The sequence below is a fragment of the Zea mays genome, chromosome 6, assembly GCF_902167145.1.
Source record: "Zea mays cultivar B73 chromosome 6, Zm-B73-REFERENCE-NAM-5.0, whole genome shotgun sequence".
NCBI classification, from domain to species: domain Eukaryota; kingdom Viridiplantae; phylum Streptophyta; class Magnoliopsida; order Poales; family Poaceae; genus Zea; species Zea mays.
Window position 1 is genome coordinate 65,176,947 of NC_050101.1, and position 18,184 is coordinate 65,195,130.

The 18,184-nt window shown below is 46.3% G+C and overlaps 1 protein-coding gene across 3 annotated transcripts; it reads right to left on the reverse strand.

Moving 5' to 3' along the window:
• Window positions 1–2,045: 2,045 nt before the first annotated feature.
• LOC100383190 (uncharacterized) lies at window positions 2,046–11,960 on the reverse strand. 3 transcript variants are annotated; one of them, XM_035959702.1, is made up of 14 exons: window positions 11,187–11,927; window positions 8,807–10,769; window positions 8,407–8,730; window positions 6,253–6,378; window positions 6,063–6,185; window positions 5,797–5,955; window positions 5,052–5,177; window positions 4,840–4,974; window positions 4,184–4,311; window positions 3,981–4,092; window positions 3,585–3,905; window positions 3,403–3,510; window positions 3,040–3,311; window positions 2,048–2,964 (listed from the first exon to the last, which is right to left on the reverse strand). In XM_035959702.1, exons 1-14 carry the CDS (start codon window positions 11,732–11,734, stop codon window positions 2,361–2,363), a joined length of 5,049 nt encoding a protein of 1,682 aa, XP_035815595.1. In that variant the 5' UTR covers window positions 11,735–11,927; the 3' UTR covers window positions 2,048–2,360. The 3 variants fall into 3 exon arrangements, with proteins under 3 accessions (XP_008648102.1, XP_035815595.1, NP_001348882.1); XM_008649880.3 differs by having other exon boundaries at window positions 2,046–2,964; window positions 8,807–11,960; NM_001361953.1 differs by having other exon boundaries at window positions 2,060–2,964; window positions 3,403–3,513; window positions 8,807–11,876.
• Between the last annotated feature and the right edge of the window lie 6,224 nt (window positions 11,961–18,184).

Here is an 18,184-nt window from a genome sequence, read left to right on the forward strand (position 1 = left end):
CCAAAGGTTTTATGTGCTTGAAATAGGATTAAATCAGAAATTAATTTTATTACTGTTTTCATGTCAAAACAGAGACTCTAGGTGATAAACAATAATATTATAAAATCATAGAAATTGGAATGGGTCAATTTGGAATTAAAATGAATTAGATATGAATTTTCCAAGTTCCTAGAACTTATTTTGTATTAAAAACCAATTTCTACATGTATTTCCCTATTTTATTCCCCTCTGGACTGGGCGTCAAATTTCAGAAAGCGCGAGGGCTCTGGCGCAAATGTTACTAAGACTCAGAATCCTGCAGACAGGACTGCGGGTTTATTCTAAAATAACAGAGGGTCTTTTCTGTGAAATGTGCGGTCGAAGCAGTATCTGCAGATCTGGGCCGTTGGATCAATAAGCGACGCTCCAGATTAAAACCGAGCGCTCTACTAACCCGCGCACTCCCCTAGCCGACGGATCTGAGATCGATAGCTAATATCAAGTTACGCCTAGATCCAATCTCTACCGAACGGTTTGCATCCTACGGTTAAGATTTAACGAAGCGAAAGGTTATCTTGACTTCTAATCGCAGTCGACCGAGAAGGATCAGACGGCCCACGAGCCCTCTTCTTTCCCCAGTGGATCGCGGCGACGGCGACGCCGCCCTGGCGGACACCCACGCGCCGGTGAACTCCCTGCCCGGCGTTCTTAGGCACCAAACCCTAATTCTACTAGCGGTAGACGATTACGACTATCGCGTGAGCACGTGGAATGGTTACTCACCAAGAATTAAGGCGTAGAGACCCCCTGGCGACGGCGCGGTGCGGATCCAGGCGGAGCGCGCGACGACGGCGAGAAATTACGGCGAGGTAGCTTAAGTTCTGGGGCAGGGGAGTCTGCGAACACCACTGGGGCCACGCCGCAAGCACGCCGACCCTCACTCCGAGGCGTGAGCACTCGTACACTTGCCAGACGACGACGGCGACGAGATCCGAACTCGTGGCGGCGGTAGCAGCACTGGTTTGCAACAGATTGTGGCGCGAGTGGGCGAGGAGTTGGCAGGGGTCAGCACGGGTCACGGAGAGGCTCCCTTTTATCTCCTGGAATCCAGGTCCAGGCGGAGGGGAAGGTCGCCCATGCCCCGGTAATGGCGGCGACAGCTGCGGACGCCGTTGCGAAGGAGAACGTGCCCTGACGAGCGGGACCCGCGGAGCAGTGGGACGAAGCGCGCGTTTGCAGAGTCAGGTAACGGGGCCCGCAGCACAGCGAGTTGGCCAGGCATTGCACGCACGCGCGGAGAAATTCACATGGGCCGCGCGGAGCGATTGTCGTGGTGGCCAAAAGTGAGGCAGGCGGCCCGCGAAGCTTTTATTCTTATCTTTTTATCCTTTCTTTCTATTTTCTTTTTATTTCCTTCATTCCTAAGTTTAGTTTGAATTCGAATTTAAATTCGAATTTATTCTTTATTATTTTTTGTTAAATTAAGAATATTAATTCTAGGTATAAAATTATATTATTTATATTTATATCATTTCTCTTCTCATTTTCAAAACCCTAATTCCAATTTTAGGGTTTAACCCAACTTCTAGTAATTATTACCTTATTATTATTAACATTATTATTTTATTTAATGCACAAACATATAAACACCAACATGATGCATATATATATTTTTTTATCATTTGTTTTAATTCATCTCTTAATTATAGGTATGCTCTTTTTATGATGTAAATAAGGCACATAAAATGAGGAAATCCGATATAGTATTCCTGTATACATTTTGGGTATTACAATGTCAACTAAGAGTTAGGACGTACAACAAATGGATGTTTTAAACCACCACGGAGTATTTATAGCCAGAAATCACCGCAAACAGACAAGAACACGATCTCGTGGCAGGCTGATGCATTCATTTGCTGGCAACTTTTTTAGAGTTGCATTATTGAAGGAGGTACATCTCCTTAACTTCACATAGATAAGGACATGACTTGGTGCTCCAGTGACTCGCAAAATAACAAAGTAATATAATACACAGGAACAAAGAAATGCATACACACAAATAAGAATATGAACACCAAGATGCGGACCGACATTATTGCGGTTATTAATCAGCTTTATTTTTCCAACAGACAGTCCATCTTTTTAACAATGATGAATCATCACGGTTTCATCTTCTCCCTATCTTGAACCTACGACTCTTGTTATACATTTTTCATCTGGCGAACGAGTCAACTATCTGTACAATGCAGCGGCATCCACAGTCTTTCACATGTAAAAAAATTGAAAAAGGGACACCGCACTTTAATTTCCTTTGCTTTGCTCTCTAGACACATGCAGCTATTAATATAAATCACATTATGGTCAAAATCTGCGGCCAGGTGTCAGAGCTCCACCTCGTGAAGATCCTCACCCAAACCATTGAGCTGGGCGGAAGAAGACGCGCTGTTGGAACGGCTGTGCGGAGGTCTTCTTCCAGGCATCGATGGTGACTGCGTCATCTGTCCATCAGGTGACCTGGAAGCGGCAGTGCTGCTCAACTGCTCTGGGTACGTTCCGCTCCATGATGACGCTCTTGACCTTGACATCGAGCTGTTAATGCTGCCTGTGGGGGAGCTGACGTTATCCATACTTGGGTACCGCGGAATGTTGTCACCGCTCGGGTACCGCGGAATGTTGTCACCGCTCGGGTACCGTGGAATGTTGTCACCGCTTGGGTACCGCGGAATGCTTGACTGCATCTGTATCAGTGATGGCGGCGAACTAAATGATGTTTCCATCGCTGGTGAGGACGACGATTCATCCTGTCGGGCGGTTTCACTGTGGGCACCTAGCTCAGCCATCTGTTCTGAAGCAACATTGACTGGAGTTGGCACAAGGAACTTCGCACCGGACATTGAAGGAGCTGCTGGTTTGCTATAAGATGTTGCTACTCCGAAGGCATTTGCGCCACCACCACCGCCACCCTTGTTAAAAGTATCCACATATCTACACAAGGAAATGTTATCCAGTTACAACAGGATGATATAGAAAGGAATTAGTGGAAATAACTAAATAAATCACCTTGATCTAACACCCATCCTTCCACGTGCTGAGAACTGGTTCTGGGTGGGTGGCATCGGTGGCATCCCGGAACTAGGCTCGGGAGGATTTGAGGAATAACCTCCACCAGTGGGAGGAGCATTGGAGTTGGGATCTGGAACGCTGTTCTGGAATGGCACTTTTGTTGGAGGTGGGGGAAGTGGGGGCTCCTCGGCAGGGATCTCAGCACCTTCTTCAACCCACCGCTTCAGCTTCTCGTCATAGTAGAACTTGTTCTGTTCCCCTAGCTTTGCCTTCAGAATATCAGGAGGGTAACCATGTTACTGCGGAGAACCAAAAGCATAGACAACAACAGAACATTGTACTTAATGTGCTAACAAGTACCTGGCGGTGAGATTTTGAAACAAGCCCTATTGTCTTCTGCACCAACCATCCAAAGCGTGAACTGCCTGAACCTGATGTGCTCTGTGCCTTACTTGATACAGCAGCACCCTGCTGCATTATCATATGCATAGGTATAAAAAAAATTGAAAATTCTTCAGAAAACAACATCAAGAGACAAGTACCTGTTGGGGGGTTTTGCCGAAGTCTGGTTCAGAAATACTTCTGTTATGTGCAACTTCCCTGCCATAGACACTATTTCCTCCAATTTCACTCATAGACTGCTCTGAAGCAGATGACACTAATGGTGCCATGGACATCACTGACTGACTATTTACTACTTTTGTATCAGGAGAAGAATAAACACCTCTCTCATTTGCAGCACCCTGCGGCAGTTGAGGCAACGGTGCAGATTGTGTACCCATCATTCGGGACAAAGATTTATCAAGTGATGTGAAAAGCTTTCCAACAATCTTTCCAGGGGCAAGATTTGTTGCATAACCGCCCTAAATAGCAGTGAGTCAACTATCAGCGAAAAGAAAAGAAATGTTCAATTAAAAATAACTACAGTACACTCAAACCTGTTGATGGGTACGTATCCGGTCCTCCAGGGTAATAAACAGTTGCTTCCATGCTTCTAGTTCAGGTGCACGACCAGAGGACTTGAGCACCTTCAGAGATGCTTGACAGTACCTTCATAATGCACTTCAATGTCAACTAATAACCCAGGAGAAATAAGGAAATGAACCAAGTACAAATATGGAAATGACAATCAACAACCTACTTTAGTGAATCAGAAATCTTCCCAACCTCCGCAAGCATATATGCATATATCAGCTTGTATGGTTGAAATGGCAAGAGGATATACTGAGAATTACCAAGAACCTTTGCATACTCATAAACCTCTGTTCTCTGTTACTTGCATAAGGAGGGTATTAATCAGTGACAACGAAAAAACAAGAAAAACATAAGAGTATGGAAACCAAGTAATAGGGAAAAATAAAGATACAGCCAAAAGGAGAATCCCAAAATAGAACAAAAGAGTAAAATAAAAAATCACTACAAGTTATTGGAGTACATGATAAATCCTATTTGACAAATCAGGTAATATATCTGCCTGCAGGTAATGAGAATTTGAACTTTGAAGCAAATACAGAAATGCTCATATTTCATTATGTCATGACATGACAACATCCTTTGCATGCATCTGCGTGATTGCCTAACAGCTTGTTTGCCTGCACACGAATCCACATGGGTTGGGAGCAACCCCATGTAGATTCGGGTAGAGTGGTGTGTAGCCAAACAAGCCCCAAGAGCTAGTATGATCCATGCCATTAAAATTGACACCGTAGCACCCTCAGTCAGAACCTAACTCTTGTACTACCACAATTAGATAATCTTTAGAGTAGACTTGGAAACAAAGGTCCAGATGTAAAAGACCTGGATTGCTTCAGGGCTGGTAAATGTGCGCGGACATCTCAAGTGGTCCGCACCAATAAGGCACATCCTTGCACTTCCAGAGTACGAATCAATATTTAGTTCAGCAACTAAATAGCACGAGTGGGCAGATGCAACCTTCATAAAATAAATGGTCCATTAGACTCGACCTTATAACTGAAAAAGAGGCTGTATTCATCACACAAGACTCGAACCTCATTTTTCTCTTCCCAAAGGCAATCCCCAAGGCGGGTAATTACAAGGTCATCACCTTTTGTCCTGTTTGCTGTTATAATAGCCAAATTCTCTTGCCAGTCATCCAGCATACCTTTAGGAGCAGCCTGCACAAACCCAGAAACGAGTTTCAAATATTACAGTGAAAAAGTAAGAGCGTGTCTAACAAGATTTCTCCTTCTAATATAATGATACGCAGCTCTCCTGCGTGTTCAAGAAAAAAAATATTTCTCAAAATCTGAGAATCAAGACAAAAGAATTGGAAAGCGGTGAATCAAAAAATCATTTCAGGATAAATACGAGATGTGACTATAGTTTTAGATAACACATGATTATAATACAGAAATATAAGTAAAGTATCATGGTATAATATAACAGATGTAGAATATAGATGCTCCTGCTTCAACGTAAAGAATCACTAGTCATAGATGAGAAGTTTATTTTCCATTGAGACATGTATCATTGTACTTAATAATATTTGAAGTACAATAACTCCATATGCAAGTAATTGATCAAACCTCTCTAGCTTTAACCTATAGTTTTGGAAGAACTAATCTGATAGGTCAATGAATATAGTATCAGCGGATTTGTAACAAAAAAAATTATAATAAAGCAGTTTTATAATATTTGAAAAAAAGGTCATATAAAACTAGTGAGCAAAGTATAGTACTAGAAACCACGTTGATGCCAAAACAGCATATAGGGAGCATTATAATATAATATTACCTCTACAGGCTGTTGGGGAGAAGACAAACCACTGTTAACAGGATTCTCAAAACTGAAAACATCTGCAGGTTGTCCAGCAATAAGAAGGCACAGTGTCCTCAAGGGTGATCCAGAAACAAAATGGCAGTGGGCCATTTTCTTCACAGTATCCGCATAAAACTGCATCATCAGGTAGCAAGAAAATGAGAAATAACTCGGGAAAGAGAAATGCACATGCCATCCAACTAACTAGCGTGAAGATTTCAGCTCTGCAGCAGAGAGCAGACCTTATCACCAAGTTGTAAAGCAAGGATCAGTGCAGGGCCCCAAAGGTGACCTTCTTGTGCCTGGTGAAGGGCCTCTTTCCTTCTACCAGAAACCAAGAGACTTTGAACCTCCTGGGCAGTAGTCTGCAATAGGGTACTTGTCTAAGCAAGGGTAAATAACACACCACAGGCAAAGAGAAATTAGAATTACCTGAATCTGGCTTTCTGAGGGAAGATTTCTCATGCAATGGACAACAGCTCCATACCCTTTCATATTAGCACTGCTCTTACAAGATGAGAAAAGTTTCGTCACTGCCATCTCTGGGCCATCTATACCCTTTAGTAAATAGTTCAAACAAAATCAGTATTCCATTAGAAAAATAATCATGATAGAGTGAAACATCCTGTTGAAAAGAACCCTTTCCACAACATGATTCATCAAACTGGATTTAATTAAGAGATTAAAAAAACTCGACCTGTGCGGGGTAAGACAGCCCCCGGGTATTATATTAATAAGACGACCTTCTCACACAGGTCGAGAAAACCTCCGAACCCCTGCCCACCCATACACAGTGGCATCGTAGCTCATGTGAGAAACGACTGCGACCGGGACCGGGCCTTAGACCTGTGCTTTGGTGTGGGACAGACGAGGAATTTTTTTTAACCGCAGCCTGAAATTCGCTCCCACGCGGAGTCGAACCTAGGACCTAAGGAGTGCTAATCAAGCCACCTAACCAACTCAGCTAGAGGCACTTTCGCTAATTAAGATATTAAAGAGAGTAACAAATCTTTTCATCTCTCATGTCAAAATATCTCTACAACTAAAGAACATGAGAGGTTATCGTGCACCCAGCTTCACATCGTGCTGCCCCCCGCGGCACCATACGGCGCTCCACGCCCCTTCCTTCCACTAATCACACGCGCAGTTGGATCCCGTATGTACGCTGAAGTCTCGCACAATCACCGCAACAGAGAAAGGAAATAACAAATTCATGTCCACCACCACGCCTAGCCGCCATTACCTACTCGCTCCTCCCCAAGGGCCAGCGCTCCCTAAGATGGGGCTGCTACCGCCGACTAGGGCCCCACGGTGTCACCGCCCGGCGCCCGCGCTTCCCACGAGGTCACCGGTGTACTAGCCTCCACGTGAATCGTCTCAGCCACGGCCACGCGTTGCCTGTCACGATCTGCTCCTCCGCACCATGATCATGGTTCCTACCCTTTCCATGATCAACGCTCGTGACTCATGCCTCATCTTCGTGACCACAGCTTGCTCGCAAGGCACCCACCATCACTGTGTAGTTACCCCTCCAAGCCTTCTACAATCAATAAAGAATGCATCGGCTGTGCAGATGCAGTGGGTGCCATAATGCGCCTCATCGCCATCAAGATCGTCAAGTGGCAGCAAGTTCAAGTTCCATCGTCCACATTGAGCCCAAGCTGCCTGTCTATCTCCAATCCACCCCAGACACTCAGATGATCAGAGGATCATCCTCGATATGAGGCATTGACTACTGACATCTCATCCAATCCACAATGTCTGCAAGAGCGACGGCATGGTCATCCACCTGTTGGTGTAGCTCTCAGGCAATGTCTATACGCCAAAAGTAACCTCCAAGGCCACTGATTGGAATTTTGAGGTCTATATACATCGTGTGTGCGATGTCGCCTGGAAGACACTAAAGCACCATTGTTACGTGATGTTGGGATCGAGGACGAACATCGTCGACAAACCCAAGGCCCAATTGCCACATGACCTAATGAACGCCATGCAAGATAGAACGGAGAATAGGAACATGCTAATAACGTCTTCCGTTGGCATGGGTGAGCAAACTTCATGCAGGACACTGGACGTGTTAGGTCGGGTTATTCATCCCCCAGACCCTTGAGGGTCGCGGGTCGGGCGAGACAGAAAACAGCCATTCCCTGCGCCTAGTGGTCGGACGAGACAAGCTCGGTCCCACGAGGGTCGGACAGATCCAATTGTTTGGATACTCGTCGCATCTCAATCATCCAACGCCGTGTCATACACGAGGCACTCGCCCCCGACAATTTTCTTCTCAGATTTCTATGCAGTACTCTATTGATTATCCATTCATCACATTTATTTGGATCACAACTCATAAAAGAGACAATTCCTTATTTGACACTAGAAAAATTCATGGTTCATTTCATGACCCTCAAAATATAAATCTTCCATATTTGACACTTGATGTAAATTTGATTCCCTATATGACACAAACATTAGTTCTGATCTCTAACGGTGTCAACTTCCATGTGAAAAGACGATTTTACCCCTATTGAAAAATTATCTGCATACAGGATCAATAGTTTAACATAGTCAAGCAAGACGGGCAAAAAATACCTCTTGTGACGGGTCAGACCCAAAGGATGAACGAAGCTTTCCATAGTGTTGGCACAATATTTTCAACAACGAAATAAGCACCTTCTGAACATCCCCTCCCTGGAATTCTGTCTGAGAAGATTCATATACGCCACTCATATCATCAAGCCATTTATTCAGATCCTTTGATGCAGCACTTCCACCAACAAGAGGGCCAGGAATAGGATGGCGACACAAAGCATGGAAGTAGCTAAATGCACCACCGTTAGCGATGCTTGAATGATCAATTTTATCAGCAACAATCTCTGGAATATTAAGAACTGATACCGTTCGACCAGAATTGCCCTTGGATTGCAGCAACAAAAAACTTTTAGTTACAACTCATTACAGCAAGAATGCTACAAGAAAATAATTGTGGTACCTGATTTCCGCTGTCAAAGTTTGCAGCCATAGAGCTGGTTTCTTTAAGAACTACAAGCTTCCCCCCAAATCCAAAGGATACCACAGTGTGTGGTGGGCGTCCAGCTGATGATCTCTGCTCATGTGGTGAGAAACCAAACTGTTGGGATGGACCATTTGTACCAGTCAGTTGCTGCTGAGCACTGCCCATGGAGGTCTGAGTACCCCAATAGTTGCTTGCAGCATAAGTATGCGCAGTGGAGTCATCATGCATTTGTGTCTTGTGCATACCCTCTTTTGGTACGAAATTTTGTGTATTGACGACCCCATTTGAACTACCATACCCATATCTTGTCAAAGGTTCATCTGCCATGTGACCAGCCTGGTGATCTTTAGGAGGCTGGAATTCCTTGCGACTAGTCTGGAAACCTGTTGAAGGTTCAAATCCTTTGTACCTTAATTCCTTACTTGTAGAATGCTCCAAACCACTGTACCAACTCTGATTCCCTGTAAAAGATCCGAAACTCTTATAGCTAGCCTGATTTCCCTCACTACCAGTGGATTGACCTGTAGAAGGCATAAATGTATTTACATGAGGCTCGTGATTTAAAGAGTCCACATTGGCCTGTTGCCCAATCTGATTCCCAGCCTGCTGATTAGAACCATAGGAACTACCTAGCAAGCTCTTGCCCCCCAAAACATCAGCCTGCATGGTATTACCGAACGAATCCGGTTGCCACTGGCTCTGCTGGTTATAGCTACTTGCATAAGAATCCTCAGTGTAATGAGCTACATTATGGCATGTCCCTGCGAACCCATCTGAGGCTGCTGCAGTAGTTGCAACATGTGCAACACTTTGCTGGTATGACTCAAGTGTTTGCCATTGTTGAGTGTTGGTGTCAAAGTACCATCCTGGGTATTCTGCGTAGAACAGCATGTTCGGTGGGTATTCTGGGGGTCCTGTGTTGGTCCCACCCTGGACCCAGCTCATGGCATTGGTGCTGCTCTCTTCCGCAATGGTTTCAAGTGCTGCATGTAAATTGTTTTGCAAGTACGATGCACTAAACTGCTGCTGATGTTGCTGTGTATTGTCACTCCCAACGGCTACAACAGCACCAGTATTATCAGCAACGTAACTCTGTGCACTGTGGGTATCTACCTGATACCACTGCTGTGTCGCCTCATCATACTTCCACCCCGGGTAGAGGCTCTCCAGGTATTTGGGATCAGTGGAGCCCAACTGTGCATTAGTGCTTTGATCCCCGTACCCTGCACTACTTCCACTGGGACCGAAATGAGAGTTAGCATTTTTATCAACTCCGTCAGAGAAGCTGTGTCCAGCACTAATCATGGCAGTGTTATACACTCCTGCAGAGAAGCTGTGATCTGGTGCGCTAACATTTGTAGCACCTACCAAGGATGAGACGTCTTGGCTGACAGGGACGGTGCCCTCAAAGAAGTCATCTTCAGCTCCATCGGGCAGGAGGTCACCAAATAGATCCGCCCCACCAGTGCTGGCACCAAAGTCGTTCCACTGCACTTGCTTGACGGCGGTATGGATGCCTTTCTCTGACCCTGGGGACCCACCCTCTGTCACTGTGGCAGTATCACCAGCATTGGCAGGAATCTCCTGAGCTTCAGGCTTAGTATGCACCGGTACAGATCCATGCTCTTTCTGCTCCTCTTTATGTGATGCCACCGCAGGATAAGCATCGGTCTGAGGAGGGGCCGCCGCAGGCTCAAGCTGAGGCTTTGACTCAGAAGTCGGCTCTGTAAGCTCAAGAGCAGGCTCTGGATGTGAAGTGTTTTGTATGTACGAACCACTAAACTGTTGGTGCTGCTGAACACTACCGCCACTCGCAAGGTCTGCCACAGCACCACCAGTATCACGAGCAGCATAAGTCTGTGTGTTGAGGGTATCTACCTGATACCACTGATGTGTGGCCTCGTCGTACTTCCAGCCAGGGTAGAGGCTCTCTAGATATCTGGGATCAGTGTACTCCACCTGCGCATCAGCGCTCCGATCCCCGTATCCCTCAGCAGTAGCTCTGGAATCGAACTGGGAAGTGGCATTGCTCTCCCCATATCCCACCTCTGTATGCATCGGCTTGGGTTCACACTGTGCCTCCCCCTCTTTCTGTGGTGCCACTGCAGGCTGATTGCCAGCCTCAGTCTCAGGCTGAGAAGCCGTCTGCCTGTGTTCAAGCCCAGTCCCTGCGTGTGAAGTGTTTTGCAGGTAAGAACCACCAAACTTCTGCTGAAGGTCACCATCACTCCTATGGTCTGCCACAGCAGCACCAGTATTCTGAGCAGCATAGCTCTGCGCGCTGAGAGTATCTACCTGATACCACTGCTGCGTAGCGTCATCGTACTTCCAGCCAGGGTAGAGGCTCTCTAGATACCTGGGATCCGTGTACTCCAGCTGCGATTTGGCGCTCTGATGCCCAGACCCCTCCGCAGCTGTGCTGGAATCCAACTGGGAACTGGCATTGCTCTCCGTGTGGCCAGAGACGGTGCGATCCGGCGCGCTGCCATCGCCGGTGCCTGCTGAGAGAGACGACGACAGCGACGGCTCCAGGCCCTGATGATCCTCTGGCACAGCCGCGGCCCCGGAGAAGGGTTCTCCGTCTTCCGGCAGGAGGTCCCCGGCCGGATCTGCCCCGACGGTGGCAGCGAGGTCGGGGGGCGGATGCAGCAGCACGGCCGCAGGATACACCTCCGGCGAGGGCTCACGCTCCGCATCCTCCGTCGGTGCCGCTGCCGCCGCAGCAGCAGCAGCAGGCTGGTCACGAGGCTCGGACTCGCGAGGCGGCGGCGCGTCGGGTTGATCGGTCAGCGATAGCGCAGCGAGCCCCCCCACGGCGGCGGCGGCCGGGGGATCGTCGTCGTCGTCGGAGTTGACTAGCTTGTCGAAGAAGGCTTCGTCGGTCTCGTCGAAATCCGAGGCCATGGAGTAGGAGGAGGAGGGGAATTAGCCCTAGTCCCTAGGGTTTGGTTGCATGAAGGGGGGAGGAAGAAGGTGGATCTGGTCGGGCCGCTCTTGGTTTCGCTTTGGTGGACTTCCGCCGCAGTGGGGAAGGGAGGAGATTGGAGACTGGGAGCAGAGGGAGGAGACGCGTGTGCGATGCGCGCGCTGACGTCACTAATCCGCTAGAGGTGTCTGTAGAGATTTGATTGTTAAATAACCCGATCTAGCACGCTAATACTTATTTAAGAAAATTCATCACTAATCCGCTATTTGAAAATTTTGTGTAAAAAATACAGTGGAAATGATCGAGTTTTCGTCATATCTTTACTCTTATAATGTAAACTAGGTGGGTGCCCGTGCATTGCAATGGAGACATATAATACCATGATAACTTATATATAAATAGGTATGTGTCCGTGTGTTGCCACGAGGTGAGGAGCATGGAGAGCGACGTCTAGGCTACAAATATTGTATGTACCATGTTGTTAGGTTTGTTCTTCAGTCCTCTCTTAGGATTCCAGTAAACGGGACATTAGCAGACAACAACTGGTCAGAAGTCAAATCCATTAATCTTAAATTCTCAATCACATATAGGGTGGTAACGATCTATAAATTTTACACTATAAAATTAAGGATCAGATCGGATCAGAATCATGTTTTATTTTTATTCACTTTTGAACTAAAATTAATTAAAGGATTCAAACAAATTGTGAAAAGACATAATCCATTACCACTCCTAATCACATCTCACGAACCATCACCATTCAAGTGCAGAACGCCAAGATGGCACTTGAGGAGTGATGAGATCACAACACGTGACTCCCCGGGCCCAAAAGCCCAATAAAACCTTCTCATCACAACAAATCCCCAAATTGTCTCTAGGAATTCACCAGCAAGGGAGATTACAAACCAATACTTGGCCACATGAATGAATGCCCTCAAGGCTCTGTCTGATGTAGAGGCCAAGCAAAGCAGATAAAAGTATAAGGCCATGCATTCTAGCTACAGCTAGGAAGCAAGGCACTGACCTGTTAGAATTAGAAAAATATTTAACAGCAATAAGCACAACAAATGCAGGCATCATTTTGCTTTTCAGGTACTACACCACACGGACAGAGGAAAAATAAAAAAGGTTATTATACACATGATTACACCTGCAAACCTCAAATCAATCTATCACTGTTCCCTTAGCACCACAAATCATGATCAAGGATAAGTTCGATCCAAGCATCATTCTAGCTTTTTACGGATCTGCAATGATTTTACACCTCATGCTCATGCTCATGCTGATACACCCAAAAATATAATTCTAAGATATTTCTAAGAAAAAATATGTATGTTTAGGAGAACCAAATGGGGGACTAAGGTTTTCCTGAGTTGTGTGGCTAATGACATGTATAGATGCGGGACCGATCCTTGTTTCAACACGGTTGTCCAAAAGGCAAATGATTAGTTGCGAAACTTCTTAGCTACCCTGCAAAAACAGATCAACCAGTACAGAAACACGTTGTTTTAGGCCAACTATTTTTTTTCTCATCTAGCATGCATGCAGACAATCTATGACCCCAGATATTGTTTGTTCATCAAGGACCATACAACCTGTGTCATTAACGCCAATTGTGTAAAAAAAGCAAGTAGTATTATCGAGAACGAACCACGACTGCTACCTAAGTTCAAGTAGAAAACAAGCACCAGTCATATGCCTATGTATGTAAGTGAAATTAGTAGAACTTCATTTCTACGGATATGTCAAAATCTCTTCCACCTTGACTCTTGAGCTTGAATAGCCCATGCTTCATCTTCTGTGGCGGGCACTGAAATTAGCTGGAGGCTGGAGCATGAGCAAATAGTAGGCAACAATAAGCCAGAAGTTCATTCTTTTCATAAGATCTTTGCTAAAAAATCACTGAATATTTAATCTAAAGGATCCATTTTCATGTTCTTGTAATATGTTGCTCCTAATAGAACATCTGTATATATATCTTTTGAACATTCGCTGCATCTAAGGGCATAGGGTTTACAAATTAAAGGTCTATATTCCAGAATTCAGTCGAGTCATGAAAACGGCGGCATGGCACCGATTGGTCAAAATGAAGAATTCTGAACGGACAACTATAGACCAGCAAGTGAAAAAATGCCTCACAGGCTCACCTGGCACGTCTCTAACAACACCCATGCCAAGCTCGGAATTATCCCCGAGCATGGAGCACAGGAACTACTCTGCCTCTTCAACACTGTCCTTGCGGCCACCAGACCCATCGCCATCGCTCTCCCCGTCCCGACCCTTCCAAGCATTTGGCATGCTTACTACAGAATTAGCCGTGGATCGTGTGTACTCCTTGCCAATCACGTCCGCGACCATGCCCGTAGCGGCCACCGCAACCCACTTGGGCCTCCGACCAGCCTTTCTTCCACCAGATCCACTGTGCGGCGAGAGATCCAGTGGCGGCGGGGGGCTGCGGCGGGTGCATGTCCTGCGTGGAAGACAGGATACTGGCGGCCACAAAAGGGTCCCCTCCGGCCTCGCGGTAGGCGGAGTCGATCTGGTCGAAGGTGGCGCTGGCGAATGTGTCGAGCAGCCAGGCGAGCACTGATGGCGGACCCTAAGCATGGAGCGCGGATGGCGGGCGAGCGATGAGAGCGGGATCTGCGCGGGCGAGCGCTGATGGCGGTGGAGGGGATTATCCTGCTCGCGGTGTGGGTGGCCTGTGAGGTTGGTGGAACCAGGACAGTAGAGATTGGGAGGCGGGGGCATGGACGCGCCAAGCGCCACTCTCCATGCTTAATTAGTAGTAGGGATAAGTAGTATAGATAATCAATTTGTGATTCTGACCATACATAAATTTTGTTATTTATAATCTATCTGTTTCATCACTACATTGCAACCATCAGTATCATGCAGACTTCGATATATGTCACGATTTGCATGGTCTCATTATTGGAGAGCACGTTTCACACATACCGGAAGAAATTTCCTCGTACATCGTTAGTCATCGGACACGTACCACCATACGCTTTTGCTTAAACAAAAAGGTAAGTGTGTGTTTGCAAGACTAATGGTCAAACATCGTATAACCATAAAGTTAGAATACTATATTAATATATTAAATAAATTAATGCAATAGACATAGATTAACCCAATTGACATAGGATAAATAAATATCTAATTATAAAAGTATGAAACATGGTATAATCAATGTTGTTACTGAGTAGTAAATATTCATACGAGACTAACACAACTGGAACGGTTCAATTTGGAATTAAAATGGGGAAGTTACGAATTTCCAAAGTTTCTATGTATTTGATATAGGATTAATTAGGAAATCAATTTTATTGTTGTTTGAACTTATTTGGATTTAATATGAAATTTTCATGAATTAAATGGGTTTCTGCAATTATTTTTAAACTAAAAATCAATTTCTAAACTCATTTTCCATATTTTCTTTATTTCCTGGACTGCGTCCCAAATTCCAGAAAGATCAGGGGCCAAGCTATAAACGTTTTTCTAGACTCAGTGAGCATATAGAGTGGACGACGGGTTAAACACAAAAGACGTCTTAGTTGAAGTTGTACACAATTCAACATGAGTCATGTTGGCTAGAGGGTGGAAGGCTAGGCATTCTGCTCAATAGATCTAAGGTTCGATTCCTGAGCCAGCCGACTACTCTTACCTTCTTAATAGGTAGTATAGATTTTTTTATCCACAATACAAGATAAGCGCAGCCTAGGCATATGATATGGTTTTTTTATCTCTACAACTATTAAGACTCTAATGTAGACCACTGCCGTGCCACCGCTCGCGCCGCATACAAGCGAGACAAGCTGCTCAACCTCCACTGCATGCAAGCCACATGCAAGCCGCACAAGCTGCTGCAGAACCTGCATGCAAGCTGCAAGCATCGTGTCTCCCTCCACTCATGAAGCGTCATAGAAATTGAGGGGGCTGGCCTGGTGGCTGGCTGCTGTCCGCCTGTCCCTCAGCTGCAAGCCTGCAGTGCTGCTCAGCTGTTGTCGGCTCGATCGGTTCCCCTACCCGGGCAGCGCTAGCCGGCTAGCCCTATGGACTCGAGGCCCGGTTCGAAATATTACTCTTACCCGCTGGCCGCAGCCGCTGGTAGCATCATACAATCTACAATTTCCAGTTCGAGAATAAAATTAGCTTGATAAAAACCACAAATCCAACAAAATCTAATATGTATTCGCACAAAAATAATTAGCCATATATACTTTTTAATTTAGGTCATCAACCACTATGCACTAAGGAACACTATGCAAGCACTGACAGGGCTGGGCGGGAGGAACCTAGCGAGGCGCCACCCATCGTGTTTCCTCTGAGGCTCTGCGATCGTCGTTGTCTTGTTGCATGCACTGAGGCTGAATGCGCTGCTGCTGCTCCTCTGCCTATGCGCGTTCCCCGCCCCGGCGCGGTCGCAGAACACGACCATGGCCACGGCCGCGCCGGCGTCCGTCGAGGGGTTCAACTGCACCGCCAACCGCACGTACCCATGCCAGGCGTACGCGCTCTACCGCGCCGGCTTCGTGGGCGTGCCGCTCGATCTCGCGGCCATCAGTGACCTCTTAGCCGTCAGCCGCTTCATGGTCGCGCACGCCAACAACCTCTCCACGACGGCCGCGCTGGCCAACGGGCAGCCGCTGCTCGTGCCGCTCCACAGTGAAAGACACGATGCGGCGGCCGCCTGTGCATGCACTAAAGTTGCGCGCTGCTGCTACTCCTCTGCCTATGCGCGTTCCCCGCCCCGGCGCGGTCGTAGAACACGACCACAACCACGACCAAATTTATTCAACTAGATGGAGTTGAAGGCTGAAGGTACGACGGGTGATAAAACGATATATGATTTGTGCATGAATATGTGCTTCAGCTTGTGCAACATAACAGGTTAGAAATTTAACTATCTGCGTGCGGTTATTAATGTCTTAGAAATTTTAACTCTCGTGACAACGCACGGGCACATATCTAGTATATTATTATGAACAAATTTAACCATGGCCTTTTACTTCTGTCTGCCCAGTATGTATATGTATACACGTAGGTGTCGTTTGTTTACGAAATCTAATATAAATGGACACAGTAATGATTTTGTTGGGGTCTTCTTCCTCCGAATATCCTCAAAAATGTGATTGACCATATATTTTTAGTATGACATGGATTATTACATGGGGACTTTGGCTTCGGGATAAAGGTCCTCCCTCATCAGGGTGAAGATGTAGCCCGAAGGTGATAAAAATGGACGTCGAAGCTATAGTTGAAGAGCTTCGGCTTGATGGGATGATGAAGACCAAGTATGATGATGATCGAAAAGGAATAAAGACTATTCAGTCCTTAATGTTTCGTGTTATCATAATAGATGAATGTCAGGGATATAAATGTACTTTTACTCGGGCTGTGTCCCGTGCCTATAAATAGATGAACAGTATCATCGTACTGTTCACGCTGGATTGTAATCACTCTCTCGCATCCTCACCTCCGAGCAAGCCGAAGGTATTAGTGTAACATTAATCATGTTGATATTCATACGTGTTTTATGGAATATGAATATGAATAAATTAATAAGGTGCGGTTATTGTCTTCATCATTTTGCATTCTTATTCACATCCTTACTACTATTAAGACAACAAAGTGGGCGTCTGGCGCGGCCAATGCCCCCGCTCGCCTCCCTGTCAAAGTCTGCCATGTGGCCCCGCCTCGCCTTCCCCTCCACGTAGAAGCGCAGTCGCGGTGTGGTCGGTCGTCTCGGAGGCTGCCCGACCCGCCATGCCCTTGCCTCGCCTTCCCCTCCACGCATCCTCCTCCTCCTCGCCGCTGCAAAGGCCAAAGACGGTGAGGATGTCCGAGGCTAGCGACTTCATCACCTCCCCCCCGCCGACCAGATCTGCTTCGACGTCGGCCAACGTACGCGGCCCATCCCGCCACAAACTCCTCTATCCTTTCCCCCCAGATCTTGACCAGCGGCTATTGATTTCTCATCATTGTTGTTTTTGTCATTCCGGTAGCCAGTAGAGGGTTCGTCGGTGGCCTCTACATAAGCGGGGCTTCAACAACTCCTCATCGGCACCGCCTTCGTGGTCGTGCAATGGGTGTTCATGTCGTACTGTCGTTGTTGAAGCTCTCCCCCACTACGTCCGAGTCTAGCGGCAGCAAGAACAGCTACTGGGGCTACCTCATCGAGGAGAAGGGGTCGTGGCAGGAACTTTTCTCCCACCTCTCACATCTATTCCACACATCCTGTGGAGACTATAAATCACAAGCTATTTTATAATGGATCAGTATGACATAGAAATTGTTTTATTTTTTAGCATTCACACCGTCCTACAAAGATAATGCACTTAGTGTGAGTGGTTGATAACCTAAAATTTTAATGTCACCAAGCGTGTCATGATGCCACTGATACTGACACAACTATCTCTACTTTG

What these genes read in the sequence shown, in the direction of transcription:
- LOC100383190 (NM_001361953.1), bottom strand. Translation starts at nt 11,734, where the DNA reads ATGGCCTCGGATTTCGACGAGACCGACGAAGCCTTCTTCGACAAGCTA. An exon ending in GGATACGTACCCATCAACAG is followed by an intron (nt 3,906 to 3,980) that starts GTTTGAGTGTAC and finishes ACTGCTATTTAG; the next exon opens with GGCGGTTATGCAACAAATCT. An exon ending in TCGGCAAAACCCCCCAACAG is followed by an intron (nt 3,514 to 3,584) that starts GTACTTGTCTCT and finishes ATGATAATGCAG; the next exon opens with CAGGGTGCTGCTGTATCAAG.